We start from the raw sequence: 25,009 nt of genomic DNA, 5'->3' as shown, positions 1-25,009 counted from the left end.
TAAAACCCTTTGTCAAGCCTTAAACTCTCTTTTTATTACATATACGTTACCCCTAAGGTAGGCCCTGGGTAGCCCATTGGGCAAGGCGCTGTTTAAGGAAAAGGTAGGACATTTACTGTTAAGCTTTGCCTGTCCTGGTGATGGAAAAACATCTAAATTTGTTTTTCACTATTGTGAGGCCTACTCCTCTCATAGGTTAACAATGGAAATTCCTCCATACACTTTTAAGCTGTTATTCCTGATTAGAAAGGAGTAGCTCTGCCATGTTTCATATCTTCAGAATGGTAATAACAAATCATATTTACTGGTAAAGTTGGATTTGACAATACTATTTTAGAAATGCCACTTTTAGAAAGTGGACATTTCTCTGCTCTTACAGTTCTGTATGCCTGCAGCCTGTCGCCAATATATGGCTGGGGTGGGGGGGGGGGGGGGGGCAGCTACACTTTGTGCATTCCCTCTAGGCAGCCATAAATGGGAAGGTTAGGAGTGTATGATTACTCATCTGTATTCTAATGGCTTATCCTGGGCAAGAAGGGAGTGAGGGCCTGATACTTACACCTGAATAGGCAATGCCCTGTCCCCACACAAAGGGCTGATTATCCCCTCCTGATGGTCTTGAGCCAGGGCTGGGAAGAAAGGACCTCTGTGCACTTCAAAGACCCTTCTCTGAAGTCACCCCCACTTCAAAGGCACAAATGGGTATAAATACTGAGTCTTTAACCCCAGCAAAGCAGAAACTACTGGACCTATGAAGAACTCTACCAGGAGGAGGGACTGCTGTGCTGCTACAAGGACTGCACCTATGCTAGACCTCAGCTCCGGAAGAGCTGCTTTTCTGCGTACTGTGTTGCTCTGTTGCATTCTACCCTCTGTCCTGCTGAAGAAAAGGACTCGACCCAACTCACTTGAACCCAGAGTGACTCCAAGAGCATGGTGGCTTACCCTTGTTCTGAAGTCTCAGGGATATCAAAGACTTCCTACAACCCTGCAACAGCACCTGGACTCTGCCATCTGTGAATCCAAGTGGTGCCAACCTAGACCTGAGCCTTAGAAGTAAGGTTTTCTGCATTGCAACTCTCTACACAATGGGGGTGATGCGTCACCGTCATTCGGAGCTGACCCAGTTCAACCACCGACAATGCATCCCTGTCTTCAGCACTGATCGATGCCAAAGTTTCCCCAAGTGCACAGCTCAAAAACACATAGCCTATCTTCAGTGCTAATTGATGACACAGCTTTTCTAGAGTGCGCAGATCGACGAAGACACATGACCTACGAATCCCTCAGATCAATGACGATGCATTGCCTCCCTGTTCCTCATTGTCGATTTCAACACAGACCCCAGCCAAAGGTACTGTTTCAGCGGGCAACGGCTAGTCCCTGTATCTCACCCGTGCTCCATCGCGGTCTGCCTTAAGTTTTAGATTTGCCACGGTCAAGCCCGACCAGATATCCCCAGTTGGTGCTTTAAGACTAAGCACTATATTTTAAAATATTTTTAAAAATCCATCACTACGGTTCTACTTGTTTGGATTGTACGGATTATATTTTATTCATAAAATTATTGTCTATTTTTCTAAGCTGGTGTGGAGTCTTTTTGTTATCATATTTTCATTGTGTTGCTGTGTTTTGCACAAATACTTTATACATTGCCTATTTAGATAAATCCGACTGCTCTGTTCCAAGCTACCAAAGGGTGTGCACTGATTATCTTTTAGTATTTATCTGGTTTACCCTGACTAAGATTGTGTTTCCCGCTTGGACTGGGTGCATACCTCTGCCTACCAGAAACCCGATTTCTAACAACGCATAACGAATACTCAGGGAGGGATTTGCCAAACTTGGTGAACATGTTTCTGGCCTAAAATAACCATTATCTAAGATGAGGTACTTGATCCCGGCGAGTTACAGACTATTTGGAGCCATAATATGGTGTGCACCCTGAGCCCCTTACCAGGGAAACCTCAAGTAGAGAAGTGAGACCCGACTTTTGCAGGTCCTAAAGAAGTGTATTTCCTTATGAGTTTTAGTGACCACTTCATCAATTAATTATTAGTCTTGTGCACTGTTTCCATTACAGCAGCGATTATAGAAAAGAATCAGTATAGTTCCTGATGAATGCCCCCACACCTTAGGTAAGGGTTATTTTTTTTTTTTTTTTTTTAACAATTTTATTAGGTTATTCTGCAATAGGAGGGGCAATAGCCCTACAAAGACCTGCAGGAGAGAACGGATATTGTTAGCTCCAATAACCACATTTCTGTCATTTAACGACACCAGCCGAACATGCAGGTGAAACAATATAAACAATATGCAGACAGTTCTCGGTCTCCACATTAGTACAGACGGCAAACCAATCTCAATGTTCACATACACACAGGGCAGCAATGCTCTATCAAGATGAAGTAGAGAGTAATGAGAAACAGGGATCAAGGGGCACCATTTAGGGGTCTGTATCTGCCAGAGGGGGAAGGTCAATTCCCCAATATGTCGCCCATCGGGTCCAAAGCTTGAGGTATTTTGCAGGGCATCCCCGGGCATCGAAAACAGCAATCTCGGCGCCCATACATTCGTCTAACTCAGTATTCCATTTACCAAGGGTCTGGGGAGATGTCGTCTTCCACATTTGCGCTATGTCCCTCTTGGCTATGGTAAGGGCCAGAAACAGTAAGTGCTGTTTGTACCAATTACCCCCGATATCGTCAGTAGAATGTAACAGGAAAAGTTGTGGATCGAGTGGGAGCTCCTATGACAGCACTTCGTTCAGGCAGGACCTGATCCTGCGCCAAAAGGGCTGCAACGCTGTGCAGCTCCAAACCGTGTGTAGAAATGACCCCTCCTCCCGGCCACACCTCAGACATGTAGGGGACTGGATAACACCCATTCGCCAGAGTCAAGCTCTTGTAAAACATACCCGTGTAGGTATTTTAAACTGGATCAACTGATAGCGTGTGGAGACCGCCATACCCCTCAGGCTGGCGATGGCTTCAGCCCAGTCGTCATCAGTCAGATTAGGAATGTCGGCCTGCCACGCAAGTCGTGTCTTGTTGAGGGTAATGGGCGTGTGGGTCATCAGCGTCTGGTATATTTGCCCGATCTTGTGAAGACCGAGATCCCCCAATAGCAAGCGGCCCTCCAGGGGATAGAATTCGGGGAGGGTCTCCAATGTGCAAATCTGGGGGATGAGCGCATGTCAGAGTTGAAGAAATTTGTAAAATTGTGACTTATGTAGGTCAAATTCGACCTGTAATTGTTGGAATGATTTCAATGTGGTGCCCCGTAACACATCCCGAGGGTCGAGATCTCCACAAGGTCCCACCCCTGGAATCCCTTCAGGGTGGCAACTGACCGGAGATACGTCCCCTGCCACAGGGGAGTTTGCTGGGTGAGTTTCCCATTCCAGCCCATCTGTCGGGTTTTAGCCCGCCATAGCTGTATTACAACTCTGCCCGCCGGCGGCAGAAGCTCTAAGCACGGGGAACTGTACAATAAATGAAGAAGATCGCTGCATGCTCTATTGAATAGGCCGGATCTGTGGGGGAGGTATACCACCATTCATTCACTGCGAGGATATGAGATGCTACATAATAGGAGTAAATATCCGCAGCTGCAATCCCCCCAAAGGAATTTATTTTGTATGGCAGCTACTTGTGCAAACCATGAGCGTGGAATAGGGTATGGGAAGTTTTGAAGGCGGTATAAGATCTGAGGTAATGACACCATCTTAAAAATGGCAGAGCGCCCGTATAGGGAGAGAAGACCATATTGCCGTTTCTTTATTGAGGCTTGCTAACAGTGGGGTGATATTATGTGCCCAGGAGACTTTGGGGCACGGGGAGACATAAATGCTGAGATATTTGAAACCATCCGTTGCTCGGGAGAGTTGTGAAGCCCATGTATCACGACCCTGGTGTCCGCACACCGGGAATACTACAGATTTGGCAGCATTTACATGTAAGTCCGTAGTGCCCCCAAACACCCTGAGGATTTCCAATATGCGGGGCCCAGAATACCAGGGGTCAGTCATGAAAAAGAGGATGCTGTCCGTGCATAACGCTATGCGGTCAGATCTCGACTGAGACCAGTCGAAACCCCGGAGCACTGGGTAACTCCTAACCCACGCTGCCAGGGGCTCAATTGCAAGGGCAAATAATAATGGGGACAGGGGGCAGCCCTGTCAGGTACCCCTCAGGATAGGGAAGGAGCTGGAACGGTGTCCCGCAATGCGGACCGATGCCGTCAAGTCGGTGTATAACAGACGTATATACGTGGCATGGCCCAAAGTTGATTGCCTCGAGCAATTGAAATAGATACACCCAACTCAAAGAGTCGAACGCCTTATCAATATCGTCGAGAAGCAGGGTGGCTGGCCGACCAAGCTCTGGGGCCGCCGCCATAGCGTTATGGACTCTCCAGATGTTGTGACGGGTGGCTCTTTGCGGTATGAACATTAACTGTAGTTGATGCACACGCAACAGTTAAAGACTCATTGATTAAATGTATTTCAAAAAGATGACAATATCCATTCGGGCTTCTTTTCTTCTTTAATCATCAAAAACAAGACTTCCACTCCCAACGCGTTTCGTCGCTGCGGGATTAACCCAAACGACTTCCTCAGGGCTGGAAGTTAATATAAATAACAAAAATTGGGAATCACAATATTCATATAGATATTAACGTCAATAAGCCCATTGTAACATTTGTGAAGAGGAAAAACTTATGTGCAATTTAAACACACTGCACTTACATATGTGCTCAAATTCATTTGGGTTAATCCCGCAGCGACGAAACGCGTCGGGAGTGGATGTCTTGTTTTTGATGATTAAAGAAGAACAGAAGCCCGAATGGATATTGTCATCTTTTTGAAATACATTTAATCAATGAGTCTTTAACTGTTGCGTGTACATCAACTAAAGTTAATGTATTTTATCAATCAATCTTTGATTGAATTTTGAGGATTTTGGTGATATCCTCAAGTTGGATAGCACCACAGTTATATGTACAGAATTGGTAATCTATACTGTGGAATCTTGTTGGAGCGCTAAGTCTATTCCCTAAACACCCTAAACTTTGCGGTATGAAGCCCGACTGGTCGGGGTGTATCAGGTCCATGACACACTTACACAGGTGATATGCTAGGACTTTCCCTAACAATTTGGGTTCAAAATTTATAAGAGCAATTTGGCGGTAGGAGGAGGGGTTATCTGGAGGGCGGCCAGGCTTGAGAAATAGCACAATTTCTGTGTGCTGCCAATCCCCAGGCAGAATAGCAAGTTCTTTGGCCTCCTGGATTGCCGCCAACAAATGAGGCCCCAAGAGGTGTATGTTCAGCCACATTGTAGGTTAATGCACCCATATTTGCCTCACAGTGGTTTCACATCACATTTCCACTTAAAGATGCATTGTGATATCTTCTTAATGTCCTGCACAAGGATTTCTCTGTAAATGTCAATTGCCTTCTCAATCATATTTCACATAACATTCATTAATCTATGATAGATATTCCAGTGGGAGTTGTAGAAAGTGGCAGATAAATTTCACCAACAGATTGTTGTAAATAGATGGTACTGCAATTAGGTTGAGTTTGTAGATCTTTATTGAAGATCGAGAGAAGAGACAAGAGCGGACCCTCCACCACGGAAGCAACTCGTAACTGCCGTGGAACAGAACCCCCGATTACAAGCAAACATAGAACAAAGAATATAAAAGCATTCTATGAGTGGTAATACAATTCTAGGAGGACTAGAACAGACTTATGTACTACACAAACCCAACTTCCAAGGAGGTTCTTGCCCAAGAAAGGTTTGAAACAATGAGCTAAACTGAACTTTTGTATGACACAATTTACAGCCCTGGGCGTAGTGGGCGTAGTGAGGCTACGTGAAGCAATACGGAGTGGGGGCAAATCTACGCCCACCCGCACACGGGAGAAATGCGCATGCACTGGCGCCCGCGCATGCGCATTCGTGAGGAAGAAGCTATCCAGGAAGCAGCAAGATGGAGCCCCGGGACGCGGCAGCTCAGGTAAGTAATTTTTCTTTATCTAATGTTTCCAGTAATTGTAAAATGAGGGCGGGAGGGAGGCGGGTGGCGCGTAGTGGGGCTACGCGAAGTGTGCGGGCAACTCTTCTTCGCCGCGGGGTGTGCGTAGTCTGCCCCTGCTACGCCTACTTTGCGCAGCGCGAAGTGGGCAGTACTACGCACACTCCGTGGGCGGAGCGGAGCACTGCGCCCACCCTTAACAATTTACCAATACAGTCACTAAAATGTTTTAAGTTTAAAATGCTGTCCTAGAAGGACACTCCATATTCCAATTATTCATGCTGCTTCAAACATGTAAGGTGCTCTAAAGAGGTATTGTGAACACAAGAGTATTAGGCAATCTATAGAGACAAAACAGCACTTTTTTTCAGTGTAGGTATCCTGAAAAGTAACTAAAAAGTCAAAGGACACAGTTGAAATAATCAGCGTAAGCAATTTGATCTGTGCTACTATCAATTTTTACATGTCAATCAAGCCCACGTGGGGCATGGCTTGACACCAACAGGGATGGCCACCTGATAGTGCAGCTCCATGGTGGTTCGGAAGGAAGAAACACTCCCCTCCTTTTAGACAACACTCTCTAGCAAGTTTAATTACGGGAGTGTCTGCTGCAGGAATGTTTCCTGACCTCGGGGGTACACTTGTTTTGCTGCCACGGTAAGCAGAAAGCACAGCATTTTTTTATGTTAACGCTCAGTGACCGTAATCGTGCCCGCCATCTGGTACTTGCCCGCATATGGATTTTATGGTTTTCATAACACGCAACGCATTACAGACAATTAAAATGACTTATACACGCAATGCATGCTTTATCAGCCTATTCTGGTGGCATTCTTCATATATACAGTATACCCTTCCTCAAAAGGTGCCAGCAGCAAAACGATTACCTCCTCAGAGCTGAAGACCTTGCACAGCAGTGTGCAAATGACTGAGATTACAAGCATAACAGCCTTCTCTACATTCAAGGATTGTGCAGGGTAAAGAAGTTCCTATGCAGCACTACTTCCAGTTTTATTTGAATTGCATAAAATGCATGGCGAAGTTTATGATTATAAGGAGATACTTAATGCTGCTAAGTTGTGACTTAAATTATTAATTCAGCTCATGAAATACTGTACTTTGCTGCAAACTTCGCCCTTTCATCTTGTGATTATTATGAGAATACGTTGATGGTTTTGATAGTGACAGAACTAAATTCACCTATTGAAACACTTAATTTTTATGCTAAGCAGCATTGACTTTTATTGACAACTTCATGTGCTCACCTTATCTAATTCAGCTCTTCTCTGCACATTGAGTTTTGATGATGGAACTTGATATCTGAAACTATACTAACCTTTTTACGCTCTATTGATTACAGCAGTTTCAATTTGAAAGACTTTACTTCAAAGCTACGGCAGATAAAAGAAAGAAAATTCTAGACATACGACCAGTGCACGGAACCTCAATGCCAGATTCAAACTCTTTCATCCTTGCCTTTTTAAAGAGACCTACAAAAGTTAGACTATGACCTATGAAGAACCTGCTCTACTACAGCGGTTCTTGGACAACTGCAGAGAAGAAGAAATGGAAGCAGCACGACTATCTACTGCTTATCGTCTATGAATAATAATAATAATAATAATACTGGATTTTATAAAGCGCGAACAGCTACCTCACGAGGAGGTGTCCCGGCGCTAGAGGAACCATAGAAGACCTGGGGCGGAGATAGAAGACCTAGCGTGGCTGGGAGAAGAGCCAGGTCTTTAGCATCTTCTTAAAGCAGTGTTCAGATGGAACCTGCTGGATTGCTTGAGGTAGAGAGTTCCACAGAACGGAGACGTTTGCTGAAAAGGTGCGTCCGCCAAGGCGGGCCTTTTTTGCTCGTGGGACAGCCAGTATGACACGGTCATTTGACCGTAGTGCCCGACTTTGAGAATATCTTGGGAGGCGTTTTTTTAGGTAAAGTGGGCAGGAGCCATGCAGAGATCTGAACGCAAGCGTCAGAGCTTTGAATTTTATCCGGTTGACCACAGGAAGCCAGTGCAGGGTTCGAAGATGCGGAGAGACTGACTGCTTGAAAGGAATTCGCAGTAGCAGCCTCGCAGCCGCGTTTTGAACTACCTGCAGTTTATGGGTAAGGAATTTTGGGAGGCCCAGGTAAAGACCATTAGCAAAGTCAAGCCGTGAGGTGACCGTTGCATGGACTACCATTTTCCTACAGCTCTCTGGTAGAAGTTTAAGAAATTTTCGGAGGTTTCTTAATTTACTTAAACAGCAACCAGCCACTTGTTGGATATGGGAAGTGAAAGACATTTTATTATCCCATCTCACTCCAAGGTTTTTTGCCGAGTGACTGGGCAAAGGGGGGGGGCCCATCTCCGCCGGCCACCATAGCTCTGGGGCGGGGGTGGGACCCTTACCGAAGAAGATAACTTCGGTTTTATTGGCATTTAGTTTTAGTTTGTTGATATTCATCCAGTGAGCAATGTCCTGGAGACAGCCTTTAAAGTTTGCGAAGGATCCCTGTGTCATCTCAGAGTATGGAAATACCAACTGGGTGTCGTCGGCATAAGAAATTGCCTTAACACCCCAGTTGGCAATTAGCGTAAAAAGGGGGGCCAGATAGATATTAAACAAGAGAGGGCTGAGGGCCGAGCCCTGCGGGACTCCACAGTTAAGGGTTTTAGGTGTGGAAGAAATCGTCCCAAGTGCCACCTTCTGCGTTCTCTGAGATAGATAAGAGTTTATCCACCTCAGCGCGTTGTCATGAATGCCTATCTCTGCCAGCCGGCTAAGTAGTCTAGCGTGGTCCACCGTATCGAAGGCGGCCGACAGATCCAGGAGTACCAGCATAGCTGAACTTCCAGCATCCATCGCCCACCTCACTGACTCGGCTACCTCTAGGAGCGCTGTTTCTGTGCTGAAGCCGGGTCGAAAGCCAGATTGAGTTTCATGGAGAATGTTGTTAGTTTCCACGAATTTACTCAATTGGCGTTGTATCACTTTTTCCAGCATTTTTCCCGGGGTGGCTAGAAGGGATATTGGGCGGAGGTTCGTGAGGTCATCTGGGTCCCCGTTTGGTTTTTTCTTTAGGGGAAGGAGAGTGGCATGCTTCCAAACGTCAGGGAAGATTCCTGACGTAATGGAAGAATTCCAGATACTTTGAAGTGTGGGCGCTACAGAGTCCGCTATGGTACTCCATAGTTTAGCAGGGCAGGGGTCATCAGGGGAGCCGGATTTACAGCGGCTGAGTTCTTGCCTCACCTCGTTCAGAGGGGTATGCGCGAACTGGGTGAGGATTTCTCCTGACTCGCCATTATTCGCTGTGTCCTGCTTCACCGTACTTATTACAGGGCCAAAGGAGTCATATACTTTTTTAATTTTAAGATCGAAGTATTCTGAAATTTGCTCGCAAAGTAATGGTGTGGGAACAACCTCTCTTTCAATGCATTGAGGTTTGAAGAAGGACTGTACTACTTTAAAAACTTGTTTGCTGGACTGTTCTGCCTGTATAATTGAGTCCGCGTAGAAGCGCTTTTTATTTTTCCTAATGGCTTTTCGGAATTTTTTTAATGCTTCCTTATATCTAGTTTTTTCTTCTAAGCCGTAGTTTACTCTCCAGAGTCTTTCCAGTTGTTTACAAACCGCTTTCTCCTCTCTAAGTTCCTGCGTAAACCAGGGGGCTGAGGGGGATTCTCTTTTTGATATGGCCCGAGAGGCTGGGGCAATAAAAGAGACCATCCCTCCTATCCATTCGTTGAGTAGTACAGCATCCAAATTGGGATTATTTGTCAAGGGGGGAGTGGTTTGCGCCAGAACCGGGGACATAGACTCAGGGGTCAGTTTTTTCCATTGCCTTTTCATAAAGTAGCATTTGCTTGGCGCCTTGGTTTCACTTCGAATGTTCAGAGTGAATGGGACAAGTGAATGATCTGACCATATCAAAGGGAGAGGTTTTTCGGGCCGCACATCTTTGATATTAGCAAAGATGAGATCAATAGTATGGCCCCCAGTGTGTGTGGGGCCTTTATTGATCAATCTAAGGCCGGCAGCGTCTAGCGTTGTTCGAAGCATCTCTGCCATAGCGCAGTCTACTTTATCCATGTGGATATTAAAATCACCTACCACTAGGAAAAGGGGGTGGAGGAGCGAGCTCTGCACTATAATGTCCAATAGGGTAGTAAGAATAGGGTCTGCACTGGCCGGGGGGCGATATATCACTAGTCCTGCTAGTGAGAGCTGAGGGCTCACTTGGAAGCAGAAGTGAAGACCTTCAATTCCTTGAATAGCCATGGCAGCCGAGGATGTCAGTACTAGATGCTCTTTGAAAATAATAGCTACGCCACCGCCTCTTTTTGTCCCAGGCCGGTTGGCGAGGCATATTTTAAATCCCAAAGGGATGGCAAGAGCGATAGAGGTCAGGTTGTCCTCTTTAATCCATGTTTCAGTAAGGAACAGGATATCCCAATCCTTCTCTTGTAGTAGGAGCCAGACCTCATCTGTATGTTTGACGAGGGATCTACAGTTTAATAGGCCCGCCCTGAGGTTAGTTTGAGGAGGGGATTTAGGGTTGGGAGGTATTGCGGGGGCAGCGCTATCAAACGTTATCCTGCAATTGCTACAAGTTTGGGCGGGGTCAAAGGTTGCTGGGTCTATAGAGTGAGGGCAGCAGTTGGATGGTAGGTTAAATGCCTTTAGATCCTCACCTGACCAAGATATCTGTCCACCATATGTTCCGATTTCGGCAGCATGTCTGGCCCCGGCCGCAGTCTGGTCGCGGACGGGCGCAGACGGGCTTGCCTTAGGCGCGCCTTCGGCGCGCAAACGGCGCGCCCGCTGCGCTCGTCCGCTGCGCGACCGGAAAAGGCACATGTTAAATAGGAAATGGATGATAGGAAGGGGCGTGTCCTGATGTTGGTGGGCGTGGCCTCTGTGTCCCGGAGCTGGCGGCAACACAAACAATCAGGTAAGCCGCGGCAGCGTTGTCAGCTGCAGCGCGCTAATGCCAGGGGAGAATGAGGTAAAAAAGCAGTAAAAACACAGTAAATACACTCAAGTTTTAAAAGCGAAGCTACTCTCCCGGCTTCCGCCTCAGGAGGTCTAATGGTCTAATGGAATACTAAGCAAAGTTCTGTTGTCACATGTATTAAATAATTTGTGTGTTCATAGTATTCTGAATAAAAACTTTTATTCTTTCTTTTGTCCATGTTAGCTTAGTGTAAGGGGGAAAGAATATTTGAATGCAACTGAAGGCCACAACACCATCATGGCCTAGGCAATAAGTAACCAGATGATACTTGGGAAATCAGAGAGAGATTTCTCAACTGAGGATCTCCCAACGAGCCAAATTAGTATCATCAAAAGGCAAATAGGCAAGGGTAGGAGAGAAGGGGCACCCGGCCCAAATGGAATACTGCTGGTACTTTATAAGTAAGAGACAACTTTATGGGCTGAAGCACTAGAACCATTGTTGGGAGAAATAAGGATGACAAAAACTTTGCCTGACTCTTGGAGAGAATTTATTATCTCACCAATGCACAAGTCAGGGGTAAATTCAACACCACAGAACTTTTGGCTAGTGGCACTAATGGACAACGAGGCAAGATTTTTTGCTAGAATGCTACTAGAGGAGCTTCAGGCATGGGCGAAAGAGAACTCCGCAATTCCATTAAACCAGACTGGATTTGCGAAATCAGTTGGGACAAAGATAATAACTATGGCAATGCTGTTTGATAAGGCTGAAACTGCAAGGATGCCCCTGCATCTATTTATAAGGCAGCCTTTGACCACATCAATCACAATAGACTATGGTCCAAACTGCACAGCTGGGGGCTGCCACAGTCCCTATTAAACTTGCTGATGAACCTGCACACCGATACATGGGTTCAGATAAAGTTGGGCGATGGATCATTCTTGTCAAGACACAACGGATAAAGGGTTTAATCAAGGATGTGTTTTAGCACCTACACTTTTTAACTTGTTTATAGCTGACTTTGTCTCGATACTAAATGCTTGTAATTCACAAGCCCCAAAATTGGGAGACATCTTATGAGACGTGGGTCCTGTGCTCTCCATGCCAATAGAGTCACGCTATCCTGGCTGATGAGGGGCGAAACCCGTCTTAGAAGACTTCCTCCCAGTCCAGGGAGGGCCTGGCCTGGCAGTTCGGGCTGGACTGTTCCCATTGGGCACAGGGTCCAGACTGATTTGCATATGTATGGGTTCAAACTAGAATGGCACAGTGAGCAAAAAAGCGATGGATTTAGGCCCAGATCTCTGTACTGGGGTGAATGTATGATATTGTTCTGCATTCTGTCCATCAATTGTTCTTTTTGCATTTGTCACCCCGAGCGAGACGGGTATGCCCAGACGTGGGTCCTGTGCTCTCCGTGCCACCAGAGTCAAACTATCCTGGCTGATGAGGGGTGAAACCCAGAAATTAGTCCTAGAATGCTTGGTTCAAATCCAGGGAAGACCTGGCCTGGCAGTTCGGGCTGGTCTGTTCCCATTGGGCATAGGGTCAAGATTGATTTGCATATGGCTGGGTTCAAACTGGAATGGGGAGCAAAAAAACGATGGATTTAGGCCCAGATCTCTGTACTGGGGTGAATGTATGACATTGTTCTGCATTCTGTCCATCAATAGTTCTTTTTGCATGTCACCCCGAGTGGGACGGGTATCCTCAGACGTGAGTCCCGTGCTCTCCATGCCACTGGAGTCAAGCTATCTTGGCTGATGAGGGGAGAAACCCCGAAAACAGTCTTAGAAGACTTGCTCCCAGTCCACGGAGGGCCTGGCCTGGCAGTTCGGGCTGGACTGTTCCCATTGGGCACAGGGTCAAGACTGATTTGCATATGGATGGGTTCAAACTAGAATGGCACAGTGAGCAAAAATACGATGGATTTAGGCCCAAATCTCTGTAATGGGGTGAATGTATGACATTGTTCTGCATTCTGTCCATCAATTGTTCTTTTTGCATTTATCACCCCGAGTAGACGGGTATGCCCAGACGTGGGTCCTGTGCTCTCCATGCCACCAGAGTCAAGCTATCCTGGCTGATGAGGGGTGAAACCCAGAAATGAGTCCTAGGATGCTTAGTTCAAATCCAGGGAGGACCTGGCCTGGCAGTTCAGGCTGGACTCTTCCCATTTGGCACAGGCTCAAAACTGATTTGCATAAGGCCGGGTTCAAACTGGAATGGCATGGTGAGCAAAAAAACAATGGCTTTAGGCCCAGATCTTTGTACTGGGGTGAATGTGTGACATTGTTCTGCATTCTGTCCATCAATTGTTCATTTTGCATTCATCACCCCGAGTGGGACGGGTATGCCCAGAAGTGTGTCCCGTGCTCTCCATGCCAATGGAGTCAAGCTATCCTGGTTGATGAGGGGTGAAATTGCAAAACCGGTCCTAGGATGCTTGATTCAAGTCCAGGGAGGACCGGGCCTGGCAGTTCGGGCTGGACTGTTCCCATTCGGCACGGGGTCAAGACTGATTTGCATATGGATGGGTTCAAACTGGAATGGCATGGTGAGCAAAAAGCGGTGGATTTAGGCCCAGATCTGTGTACTGGGGTGAATGTATCACATTGTTCTGCATTCTGTCCATCAATTGTTCTTTTTGGTAATATAAGATGGCGTTTTAATATGTCCTGACTTAACTCCTCATTTGAGTTTTTAACTACTGAATTATTTGCCCTTAACTAATCCTCCACTCTCTCTCCTCATGTTGTAGGGGATTTGTTGGAGAAGGCTTTAGAACTCTGGTCACTTTGCCACTGCTAATCAGCGCTAAAGTGCATATGCGGTCTGTGTAAATTATGATTATAATTGGCTATTCATGATTGGCATATTTAATTTACTGGTAAGTCCCTAGTAAAGTGCACTAAGTGTGCCAGGGCCTGCAAATCAAATGCTACTAGTTGGCTTGCAGCACTGGTTGTGCCACCCACATGAGTAGCCCTGTAAATGTGTTTCAAACCTACTACTGTAGTGTCTGCATGCGCAGTTTTAAACTGCTGTGTCGACCTGGCAAGTGCACCCACTTGCCAGGCCCTAACCTTCCCTTTTCTTACACATAAGGTGGCCCTCTGGTAGGTCCAAGGTACACCCATGGGCAGGGTGCAGTGTATGTAAAAGGTAGGACATTTACTGGTGTGTGTGCCATGTCCTGATACTGAAATACAGAATATTTTGCTTTCCACTATTGAAAGGCTGTCTGCCCTATAGGATAACATGTGAAATACTTTATAACTTCTTACAAGTATAACTTCCCATTGGGACAAAAGAGAGAAATAAAGTGTAGGTGTTTTTTAAATTGTGTGTTAGAAAATGCCACTTTTAAAAAGTAGGCATTTCTCGTTTTACCATTCTGTGTGCCTCTGCCTGTTTGTGAATGGACTGTCTGGTTTTGGAGTGACAGGGGCTGGGGATGTGGATTCACTGTAGACAGCCACTGGAGGGGTTGAGGTGTATCTTGTCCTTCCTGGATGACTCAGAGCTGAGCTGAATAGGGCTTGGGTGCATTTAGAGTAGGGGAGGAGTTTCCCTGGCACCTGAATAGGGCCCGTCTCCCTTTCACAATGCTGTCTCTACCCCCTGTGGTCATACTGCGCCACAGAGAATAGAACTGGTCAGGACTGGGCTCAGAGTCCCTTGCACAAAGAGAACCAAGTCAAAATGGGGTATACGTAGTAGACCTTAAACCCGATAACTTTAGATCACTTCTGGGCTCAAGAGGAACCTTTGCCAAGGAGAAGAGCTCGAGAGCTGTGAGGAGGGGTACTGCCCCTTTGCTGTTTGGGATTGGCCAGCAGTCACTGTTTCTGCCACAGAAAGGACAAAGACTGGAACTTTGCTTGAAGAAGAATCTCCAAGGGCCTGTGTGTGCTGGCCTCCTGTTCTAAGTCTCCTGACATAAAATACTTCATCCCCAGCTCCCCTGAACTCTACTGCTGAGAGCTCTGACCTGCCAGGAGGTGCCTGCTTCAGTTTTGGGCTTCTGGAGGTTGTTACTGCTGTTGGGAGTTGGAAGAACCTGCAGAAACTGAAGAAATCAATGCATCGCCTTCTTGCGTCTGTCTTTCCGACGCAGCACTGACGTGCGAGATGAATCACCCTGCACCAATGCCACGCCGCTGCAGAAATGATGCAGCGCCTGCAACTGCAAGAACCGATGCATCATGGGATTGCGGCTGAAGAAACAGACGCAACACCACTTACTGCATCAATCACCAGTGCATCCCGGATTTCCACGCATCGCACCTGTGCGGCAAGTTTTCCCGACACATCACCAGCAGACCAGAACCATCTTGGAGTCGGCGCATCACTTCCCCCTACAGTCTGGATTAGACGCATCACTTATCCTGCGTGCAGCAGAACTGTTACATCACCTCTCAAAGGACTCAAGAATCGACACATCCCTTTGTTTCTTGACGCTTCCCTTCTCTGCGGCTGTTTGCCCTTGTAAATTTTGATGCATATACAGGTACTTTGTGTGAAATCCCGCATCCATAGTTTGGTATGGACAAGGTTGCTTGAAATCATTTGAAAGTCATTCTTATTACATGTATGTTGTATTTGTGTCGTTTTGGTCTTTAGATAAAAATACTTTATTTTCCTAAACTGGTGTGGTGTCCATTTGTGGTGTTATCATTGTATTACTGTGTGTTTTGAGTACAAATACTTTACATATTGCCTTTGGGATAGGCCTGTCTGCTCGTACCAAGCTACCATGGGGGTGAGCAGGGGTTATCTAAAGTGTGTATCCCCCTTACTCTGACCAGAAACGATGGTCCCTATTTGCACAAAGGTACCTAACTCTGCCAACTAGAGACCCCCATTTCTAACAGGCTTCATTTACAGCATCAGCTAGAGATTTTATCTCCTACATTTCAAGGAAGAAAACAATTAACTCTCAGAAAGTGCTTGATATCTTGAAACACATTAAACATCTGGAAACTCTTTATTCTACCACTAATTCCCACTATTCATCTCAATAACCTAATTATAGTAAAATGTAAATACAAAAAACTCTCTACAGAAAATGCTGCCTCCTATCTCCTTAAGGGAAATGCTACACACTATGGAGGTCAAAACACAACAGGTAAATTATTTGCTACATATTTTAAGATTACATTTATTCTCAAAGCAAATTTCCTCCCGGTTTGTAAAGAAGCAGATATTTTAGATGAGTTCATAACATATTACTCTACTTTTTATACCCCTAAGTCCATTACAAATCTAGATGCCATACAACAACATTTATGCTCTATTCAAAAAGGCTTTGACACCAACATAGATGTTTCACCATTACAAACAGATAGCTCCCTCAAAGATATCTCTCAAGAAATGAGATTGATTAAATCAGGAAAAGCTTTCAGAGCAGATGGCGTTCCTATTGAATTCTATTTACATTACTCCAAACATTTGCTGCTAAAACTTCATGACCTATTAACTCATTTTATTTCTTCTAGAGCATCCAGTGGCACCTTTCAAGAAGCACGTTTTTGCCGTAATCCTAAAGATAGACGAGACCCACACTTGTGTTAAATTATAAATCAATCTCCTTAATAAATTCAGATTACAAAATATTTGCTAAAAACCCTTGCTCTTAATCTGGATCCCTTTTTATCATTTCTTATCGGTGAAGAGCAGTCCGGTTTCATCAAAGGTAGGCATATTTCGGATAACACTAGAGTGTTCTTCAATATACTAAGTAAATCCAATTATTGTTCCCACTCACTAGCAGCTATCTACCTTGATGCTGAAAAAACCTTTGATCGCATGGACTGGACATTTATATTTCATACACGTTTGTGGTTTGGTTTTGTGCCAAAATGTATCTCCTACATATCCTTATTGTACACTGCACCAACAGCTTTCATTTTTGCGTTAGAATCTTTTCTTCCAAAAATAAGACAACATTTTAGTAAACCTGGTTTCCAAAGTGGAAATAATCATACTAAATTGTGTGTCTATGCTGACAATATCCTTTTATTCTTGTCCAAAACTGATTCCTCTCTCCCAACTTTTTTTGCAGAAGTTGATTCCTTTTCAATTCTTTGTGGTTATAGATTTAAATCATGATAAGTGTGAAATTCTTCCCCTTAACATTTTCTGCTTTAAACAAGATTTTCTCAGTTCAATTTTGTGTGGAATCCTCATAAAATGTAATACCTAGGACTTTCTTTTTCGTCTTCATACTATATCTTTAAACCTAAACCCAGTTATCACCAACTAATCTAATTCAACTCCCAGATGGCATCCTCTTTATCATGGTGTGGTAGACTTGACATCATCAACATGATGCTAGCACCCATTGATTTTATACCATCTGCCATTCCTCTTAATACTCCTGTTTACATTTTAAAAAATAAATTTACTCCATACTTTCTTCTTTTCTATGAAATAATAAAATGCCCTGTATGTCCCTTCTTAAGCTTAAACAAAGTAAATATCAAGGAGGTGTGATGTACCTGATTAGCAATCTTATGTTACTGTTTTCTACTTATTCATCCAAATGTTTATTGAATTCATATATGGAATTCTCTCCTCATTGGAAAGGCGTTCAATTATCCTTCTCATCCACCTTTTTGTTCAACGAATTCCTCTCCTTTTCTCAAAATACACTATCTATCATCTCCTATTCATAAAACTACTTATAAACTACTCAGATCAATACTCTTCTCTCACCTTTCAGAAAGAGAACATTTTCTTCACTCTTCTATTTGGCACAACAACCTTCTAAAAATTAACAATTGACCTATTTTTTTTTTGGAAGACATGTAGAGAGAAAGGTTTGCTTTGGATTTACCAACTCCAATCAAATTACTCTTTTGTTACATGTACACAAACACAATTATTGTACACTCTCCCACAATCTGGTGTAATTAATTGAATACTTTAATAGAAACTATCACTTGCACCTTACCATCACTAACATCACATACTCCAACATACAATAATCACCTTCCTTCACTATTATCCAACCAACCTAACGCCTCATCCATTTAAAAAATACTGACCAAGATTTCAGGACACAGAGATACATCAGAAGTTGAATTACAATGGGAATGAGATTCCAGATGTCATGGCCCACCACACTTTGTGATAAAATCTGGTTGAAAAAATGCAAAACATCAACATCTGCCAACACTACTCAAACACTCTTTTTTATATATAGCAGACTTCTGATTACCCTGGCTACTATACATAAGTTTAGTCCAGAATCCTTACCAAACTGTTGGTCATGCAACGCTACTCCTGCAAATTTATATCACATTCTCATATCATACCCATATACCCATCAATTTTGGATGAAAGTTTGGTCCCAGATTAATGCAAACATTCAATTCTTATGTTCAACTATATTTCTTGGAAGCCTTTCAAATGTTTGGTAAAACACCACTTCTAAAACGGTTATACTTGACTTATTAATTGCAGTTGCCCCTTCAACAGATTACTAAGAACTGGAAGCAATCCTCGCAAATTTATTTTCAAGCCTGGTGGTATTGTGCATGCTAAAATCACTGTTTAGACAGAGCAAATGTTCCTCAGTTTCACTTGTTATTAAGAGATATTATTTGGTTACCAGTTACTGTCTTTTTAGATACTTGTGCTCGAAACTCTACTATTCACCAGCCTCTCTTAGAAGAGGGCTGCAAACCTCTGTAAAAAGTATTATTATACTCTGAAATTATATATCCTTTAATGAACTTTTGCTGATGATATGCTACTAGTGACTTTATATTTATACACCTACGTTTTCACTCCCCTCTTTTACCCTCTCAACAGATACTATCGGCATTTCTCATATCCTTCTTTCCTCTTCTAATTTTGCTATAAATTATTTATATGCAACCCATTTAGTTCCAATACGATGCTGTATTAATTTATATAGTACCTAGTTGTTAATTTTTATACTCACAGTTTTTACCATACATATGTAAAACTTGTTGCACTTTTGTTTAATAAACTTCTTTTAAAACTGAAAAATCAAACCCACACACATAAAATCGCTCAAACATTACAATCTCTGGTGCATCCATGAGATTGCCCAAAAAAGATTGATCAATCTAAATGAAAAAAAACGAAGGCATCAGGAGCCTTTCATCAACAAGAAAATAACTCTGGCAGTACTATCCCACTACTTCTATGTATTATCACTCAAATATCAGCATGTCCATGTATAACAATAATATGCCTATAAGTCATGGCCATCATATGCCACTAGTAACCCCGAAAAGATGCAAGCTAATGTGAAGATGCTCATCAGAAGCCATGTATGGCTGTCATGTGTCAGGAGTAGTAAAATACATAGGAAAAGAATGCCCAAAATATGCCAAGGCCACCTTATTTCCAAGCCTCATCTTTTATGGTGATCCATATGTCTTAAAAGCCCAAACTATACAACCATGGCTACCTTAAATCAGTGATCTACCTTAGTACCAATAAATTGACAAAGGTGCACCTTATACTTAGTGAAAGAGGTTTGTGGCCACCTAATGCCAGGTATGGTGGTTACTAGTGGGTGGTGAACAACTGATTTCTGAAGGAAGCAGCCACCGAATGCCTGGGACTGATGGTCAAAATGTCCCAGGGTGTGATTGCCACCAGAAGCCAAGTGGTGATTACCAAATTCTAGGTGATTGTGACAACCAGATGGCAGTGGGTGTTGGCCACCACCAGACACTAGGCAGTGTTCACTAGGGACACACACAAACACCCATTCTTTACTTGCCCAGCAGCCTCACCCTTAAAAGTAACGTATTTGCTTCAAACCAGTTCAGTGTCACAATCCACCTCCTCTACCAATATCTGTTCCTCTGACAAATGCCTTGGCACCTCTTTCACCCTCATGCCTATACCAGAGAGGGCCTACTGCCCAGGGGTTCTACAGCTGCCCAAGATGGAATTATCAACTGGCGGCATCTCCTGTATCGCTAACCAAGTGTTTATACACATCAAGGTAACTGCTAGCGGGGGCCAGCAATGCATGGCCAATTAGAATGCATCTTAACATAACCCACATTGTACTTGGTAGTGAGTTGCAGCTCTCCTGCTGTCAGCCTCAATGTGCATTTGTGAGGACTGGCCCTTCCAGGATGAAATGATGGACTGAGGAATGAGGGAACACTTCACTCTGCTGTATATATGATAGCAGTGGTGCCACCCAAATATTTTAACAGAGCACTGTGTATACTTGCACCTGAAACAGACTAAACAGTGCATGTGTTGGAACTCCAACCCCACCACACACACACTGGTTTCTTTGGTAACTACTTGTCATTCACATGGATCACGCCACACCTGTAGGAGCTCCACTGGCTCCCCATTTACAAATGAGCGCAAATCAAATGCCTCACCCACACTTTTAACGCACTGCATAACACTGGCCCAGAATACCTCGACAATCTCTTCTGCTTTCTCAAACCAACCAGACACCTCTACTCGTCCGGACTTCTACTTGCACAAATCCTGCACATACAGAAATCTAGATTCGGAGGTCAAGTCTTCTCGTATATCGCTCCTAACGCGTAGAATGACCTGCCACTACACCCAAGAGACTCCTCCTTACTTCTTGAATTCTTTTAGAAGCTGAACACCTGGTTTTTCAAATAGTCCTATTATGCCCTAGGTGTACCTGGACCCACACCTGCTCAGTGCCAGGATACCCTACCGGGTGATAGTGCGATCTACAAAACGGCATACCCGAACATCACACTGGTTTTCTCCTATGCCACATCTTGCAGTGTACGGAAGGAAACGCCTCACAGTTCTGGCCAGTCATAGTGACCAGTGGAACTTCTGATGGCTGAACGCTCCTCAACCCCTACTGAAGAGCCACTGCTTATCTACCAGACGCTATAAAACAGTTTGTGTCAATGCTTCACCACCACCCACGATGGACACGAATCAAGTTTGCCATCAGTTGGATGAGCCCATCTTATAGACATTTATTCAAACTTGTCTATTCCACCCAATTTCGCTTACAGATGCAAAATCTCAGACACTCATAAATGTAATACAAATGAACGTATACAAATACAGCGAGAACTAATGGCATCAACTGAATTTATACATGACATTCACTTTAAGAACAAAGCTCCCAGAATGTAGAACTATAGAGATTACAGAATCTCAAAGTCAAGTTAACTATATGGCACATACTAAAAGGAAGCAACACACAAGCCTGGTACCAAATACGAACAGTAGAGCAAGCAACAAATCCATCCATAGCCTAGCTATTGGCAAATTGACCAAAAAGCATACTTGACAAGGAACATTACTTACGGGCTCCAGCCAAGGTCTTGAGGATTAACATACAGAATGCCCGCTCTGGACACTGTTGCCGGAGTAGCAGTCCTTAAATGGTGTATCTCAAAGAGAAGGCGCATGGACGGAGTAAGGGGAACACGCTCATTGCTAGCCAAGGTTAGGATCTATCGCAGATTTCAAACAAAGAGAGAAAAAATGCATTCTTAGACATTATTGAACTTTATAGATCATCTGCAGTTGTGTCGGTGTATTGTATTTACATATGTAATCCCTGCACTAATTCTTACACTAACCAAGCAAACCTAGCATTGTAATAACGTATTAAAGAAGGGACTTTCCTTATAGCAAGAGGTGCATGCATGGTATGTGAGTTCAGAACAGTAATCGAGATGGTTTCACTTTTTTTTTTTTTAACACAGTGGAATAGGTATGAAGAAATGTTTAAAATTTTTACGCAGAAAAGCACCATTTTTTCATATAAGTGGAAAACAGTAGGTGCCATGACTTTCAAGAAACGGAATTGCGTGCTGGAGCCAGCTTTTAAGTATTTGTGTGTATATTTTGACAAACAGGAAAAGGGTTTATTAAAAAGAAAAGCAATTAACAAAACCTCTACGTATTCTTAAAAGAAATATTTAAGGCGACAAAGGTAGAAGCCTACATTACAGTGCTTCAGGTTTGTCGGTTAATGATGGATGGGGCAGTAGAGCTGAAAATCTCTTTTTTGAACTTTACTACAAAGTACTGGCAAAGCCAACAGGTCTGTTTCTTTGAAAGTGGGAGTTTTAGATGCGCGTGAAGCAGGGAATCTTGGACTAGAACACTCTGAAAGCTGGGACTAGAAGAACCCCTTTGCTGAACATAACGAAGTAGCAAATTTAAACTGCACCCTCCAAGAAAAGTTGAAGGAAAAGAGGTCTGAAGATGACATTTGTATTGCAAGTGGTTAACGTAGAAATCATACACATCAATATACTGCATAGCAGATCGTTTTTCTTTTGCATTTTTATAGCAACACCCTGGCTCAAGTGGATTAGAGCGCTTTACAAGAGAGGCAGTCTTCATTACACTATTTTGTTATAACTGCACAGTACAATATATGCACCTGCAACAGTGATTAGTGACCAGCACTGTCTCTACACAAAAAGCTATGGTATCCAAACATTAGAACCCTTAGTTAACATAAACCAGCAATTAAAACATGGAGTCAGCAAAGCAAAAACATCAAATAACATACAGTGACTCAATTACAAGCTTCACATCATGTTGCATCTACCACCTAACAAAAAGAAATAGACTACCTCTCTATCATCAAAAGCTAACAGAAATGGGCAATGTAACCAACCACAAAAATAAATGAGCGAGACGGACAGCCCATTCAAGCAATAGCAAACCATGAAATACACATAACGCCAATAGCAGAAAGGGGCTAACCCAAAGCCCACTCTCTCGCTCTACTTCTTATTGCAGACAGCTCTTTCATACAGCTAGATCTGCTGTATCCAGAGATAAACATGAAGATTCTTTCTTCTACACTATGCTGACATTTTCCTTTAATTTTGGAAGAATCCGAATTTCTATTGGTGTCATCAATGAGTCTTTATTCGATAATTTCTATCATAAAAGACACAATACAAACATAAAAATGTCATAAAATATCATATGGGCATAAAATGAATACAAGTTACGAATAATCATACATTCCATGTGTTATCGAATAATTCCCTCGTGATTACCTGTGAATTAATATCAGTCCATAAAAATAAAAATCAATAATTAAAAAACAAAGATAGAATCCATACAAAGGACAATATCTTTAAAATTCTGTCATAAAACAGTCCTTTTAGCCAAAAATACAGAATTAAATGATATAAGGAATAGCAGGAGCAGCCTCCAAGTTTGTTCTACGCAGTGTCCAACTCCAGCTAAGAAATTTCGCCATGGCAATGACTATATCTTCACGAGTATTAGTTGTCAAAACACGCATAGCTGTCTTACATGATCTGGTGCTATGGTTAGAACATATAGGCTTAAGCCACCTGTGTCGCGGGCCCTTATATGCTGGGCACACAAACAGTACATGAGCTATCGACCCTACCATTGATGGGCACGAGGGACAATTGATGTCTAAAGTATTGTTCCACTTTGCCGTAAAGAATCTTAACGGGAGGGTGCCCACTCTAAATTGGTGATATAATTTCCTATCACCCAGTCTCGTGATAAAGTTCCAATAAGCTTCTGTTCTCATTACAAGCTTGTGCTCCATGAAGATACCTGTTAGGGAGCTGCTAATCAGCATTGACATCGTCTTCTTACTGATCATGCCCCAGTAGAGAGCTTTATACTCATTTTTATTAGGAAATGAATTCCCTATTGGATCTTCCCACAGGTGGCTGAGCCCCATATCATGCAAAGATCACTTGATCTCTTGCAACCATTTAATTTTTGAGGACAGGTCTGCTTTTCTAATATAGATTACTGCATTGGCGTAAGATGCTAACTCTGGTGTCGTCCATAGCCTCCTCCAATAGGCTAGGGGTCTAAATCCTGCAGCCTCATCAAATGAGGTACAACCTAGATCTAGCAAAAGGGGCTTGATAGGAGTTGATTGGGGCAGGGCGGTTAATGACCTCAAAAACTTGTTTTGTGCAAGGACTAGGGGGATAGATTTTCGAATTCCCAGAGCTCTGCACCGTAAATTATAGATGCTCTGACTTTCCCATTATACATTGTTAACACCAGCCCCACCGGTTTAGTATGTGAAAGTCGATATTCTTTCAGTAAGGCTCCTGCTAGCTGGTTGTGCCTAAGCACTAGCAGATCTAGCTGGGAATTCCAGCTCATACTCCTACCCATGGTAACTCCCAGATATGTAAAGGTATCAGTTTGCTCCAAAAATACGTTGTTCATTACTACTCTGCCTTTTATGTTTTTGTGTTTATGCAGCACCATGAACTTGGTCTTATCTACATTTATTTCAAGTTCATGGTCATTGCAAAAAACAGTAAATCTATCAAGGGCAAGTTGCAGAACAGATTGAGTTTTAGACAATATTAAGGTATTGTCTGCAAACATTAGAAGTGGTACCCTTGATCCAGCAAGAGTTGGAGCATCAGTTGGAAAATTGGTGTAATATAAGATAACCTTATTTATAAACAGGGAGAATAGAGTCGGGGCAAGAACACATCCTTGCCGCACTCCCCGATTAACTGGGAAGCGATCTGTTAATTCGCCCTGTTGTCCCCACCTTACCTGGGCATAGTTGGCCTCATGCAACTTGATGATAAAATGTAAGAGCTCTAGTGGCATCCCAGCCTCCTGCAACAAATGCAGCATATAAAGTCCCCCCTGCAAGGATGACAGTACTCGAATAGATCATCATATATCTGAACACTTGGTCAATGTTGCTGACATGTGGTCGAAAACCCCCTTGATAGGTAGATAATACATCCTGGTCAATTACCCATTCGTTGACTCTACCTAGCACTAATCTAGTCATGATTTTTTGTAGGGTATCAATCAGGCTTATCGGCCTATAATTGCTTGGACTGGTGTGATACCCTTTTTTATATATTGGGATAATTTCAGCCCCACGCCAGGTTTCGGGTATTGGAGCACCTCTGGCCAGGGCATTTATGAGGATATATATATATATGTAATCCAATTCTTCTTATCTTATTTATATATATCGGCTGGAATACAATC

At 43.5% G+C, this 25,009-nt stretch overlaps 1 protein-coding gene across 1 annotated transcript in view; it reads right to left on the bottom strand.

The window, feature by feature from the left end:
• DNAH11 (dynein axonemal heavy chain 11) overlaps window positions 1-25,009 on the bottom strand; it is a 3,007,685-nt gene that overhangs the window by 1,591,857 nt on the left and 1,390,819 nt on the right. Inside the window, exon 42 of the mRNA XM_085631597.1 lies at window positions 21,320-21,468. Coding sequence (XP_085487723.1) covers window positions 21,320-21,468 — 149 coding nt within the window. The remainder of the gene's footprint in view (window positions 1-21,319; window positions 21,469-25,009) is intronic.

This window comes from Triturus cristatus, chromosome 10, assembly GCF_964204655.1.
Source record: "Triturus cristatus chromosome 10, aTriCri1.1, whole genome shotgun sequence".
In the NCBI taxonomy this organism is placed as follows: domain Eukaryota; kingdom Metazoa; phylum Chordata; class Amphibia; order Caudata; family Salamandridae; genus Triturus; species Triturus cristatus.
The sequence above is the reverse complement of the archived record's forward strand: the minus strand, read 5'-3'. Positions and strand labels throughout refer to the sequence as shown.